This window comes from Impatiens glandulifera, chromosome 3 (assembly GCF_907164915.1).
Source record: "Impatiens glandulifera chromosome 3, dImpGla2.1, whole genome shotgun sequence".
Classification (NCBI taxonomy): Eukaryota; Viridiplantae; Streptophyta; class Magnoliopsida; order Ericales; family Balsaminaceae; genus Impatiens; species Impatiens glandulifera.
In genome coordinates this window covers 10,608,925-10,610,586 of record NC_061864.1, presented here as the reverse complement: position 1 = coordinate 10,610,586, position 1,662 = coordinate 10,608,925, and the positions used below count along the sequence as shown (strand labels likewise).

The following is a 1,662-nucleotide window of genomic DNA, read 5'->3' as shown; positions in this document are numbered from 1 at the left end:
CAGATGAAACATCAATTAAACTTAATTATGCAGTTTACCAAATTATCTTGGGAGACTCCTACAAGCATACCATAATTTTGTTAGAAAAACAGAATGCCTTAAATTAAAGTGATTTATAGAGAGTAATGCTAGTTTGCAAAAAAAGAAAAAAAAAAAAAAAACAATTATGTGAGACTTGAGTTAAAATTCTAATTTAAAAAAAAATAATAAGAAAAATCAAAGATGAAATAATGAATTGAAAAGAATAATAAAAAAACTCCAAATACTTTGAAATCACATATTTAGTCAGTGCATCTAGAAGAAGACTATAACGTAAGCATCAAATTAAATTAATCTAAAATAAAAGATTAATAAGAATCGAAACTTCATTCATTTAATTATAAGTGCAAGTCTTCCCCTGCCACCTTTCAAACATGGCGTCCTTCATGGACTATGAATCACGACTCACTTATTTCCTTTATTAATATTAATAATAATTCTTTTAATCTTTCTCTATATAAATAAATATATAAACTAATATTATCATCATCAATCATCTTACCTATAGCTTCCACCATTAATATCTCTTTCTCTCAAGCTTTATCAAGATCTCATCACTCTCCCCTTTTCAATTTTAATGGGTACTATTGCAGATGATGATGATCAGAAGAAGCTGAATGAAACCCAGAAGATGGACGTGGAAGAATCAGCAGAAGCAGCAGCAGCTCTTAAAAAGGAGCTTCGTCGGAAAAAACGCAAGAAAATGGCGATTCTCTTCGTCATCTTCACAATTTTCCAAATCGGGATGTTACTAGTCACGGTTCTAGTCGTGATGAAGAATCGAACCCCCCAATTCAAACTTAAATCCGCCACCTTTGAAGCGTTCAACGTCAATCCCGCGGCCACAAACCCGTCTTTCAACCTCACCATGATTCCGAATATCAGAATCAAGAACACCAACTTCGGTACTTACAAGTATGGGGAGACGACGGTTACGTTTTTCTATAGGGGTAGTGTGATCGGGAGCGCGGTGGTTTATAAATCGAAGGTGGGGATGAGATCGACTAAGAAAATTAGAGGGACGGCGATTGAACTGAGTTCGACGGGGATAAATGGGAATTTGGTTGCCGAGTTGGGGAATGATCTGAGTTCAGGGATGTTGCCGGTGACGAGTCAGGCGAGGTTGAACGGGAAAGTGGAGATGATGTTTATCATAAAGAGGAAGAAATCAGCTAATATGAATTGTTCAATGAAGATTAACATTTCCACCAGGGAGCTTCAGGAAATTAGCTGCAATTGAAATGTTACCATCATTAATTATTTAAATAGCTTTTTTTTCTTCTAAATATTTTGCCCTTCATTCCTATTTGTGTGATTTATGATATTTGTGTTTTGTACTTTATATAAATATATTTGTTTAATTATTCATAGCTCTTGTATATTTGTTTTTGTTTTTGTTTTGTTTTCAACTTTCTATATCAATACTATTAATGGAGCTATTTGAAAACAATTTTAAGGATAATCTAACATTTTCATTATAAAGATTGTATTAATTGATGTACATCATCATTTTGGTTCTTGATATATAGTAAGTAGTTTACACTTTACAAGAGTTAAAAGAAAATTGAAATTGTGTTATTTTGCAGGTAATTTTTTAAACCGAAATGTCAAAGTCTATATAAG

The 1,662-nt window shown here is 32.6% G+C and overlaps 1 protein-coding gene across 1 annotated transcript; it reads left to right on the top strand.

Moving 5' to 3' along the window:
• Nucleotides 1–537: 537 nt before the first annotated feature.
• LOC124932288 (late embryogenesis abundant protein At1g64065-like) lies at nucleotides 538–1,430 on the top strand. The gene has a single exon (XM_047472904.1). The coding sequence runs from the start codon at nucleotides 617–619 to the stop codon at nucleotides 1,277–1,279; it is 663 nt and encodes a 220-aa protein (XP_047328860.1). The 5' UTR covers nucleotides 538–616; the 3' UTR covers nucleotides 1,280–1,430.
• The last annotated feature ends 232 nt before the right edge of the window (nucleotides 1,431–1,662 follow it).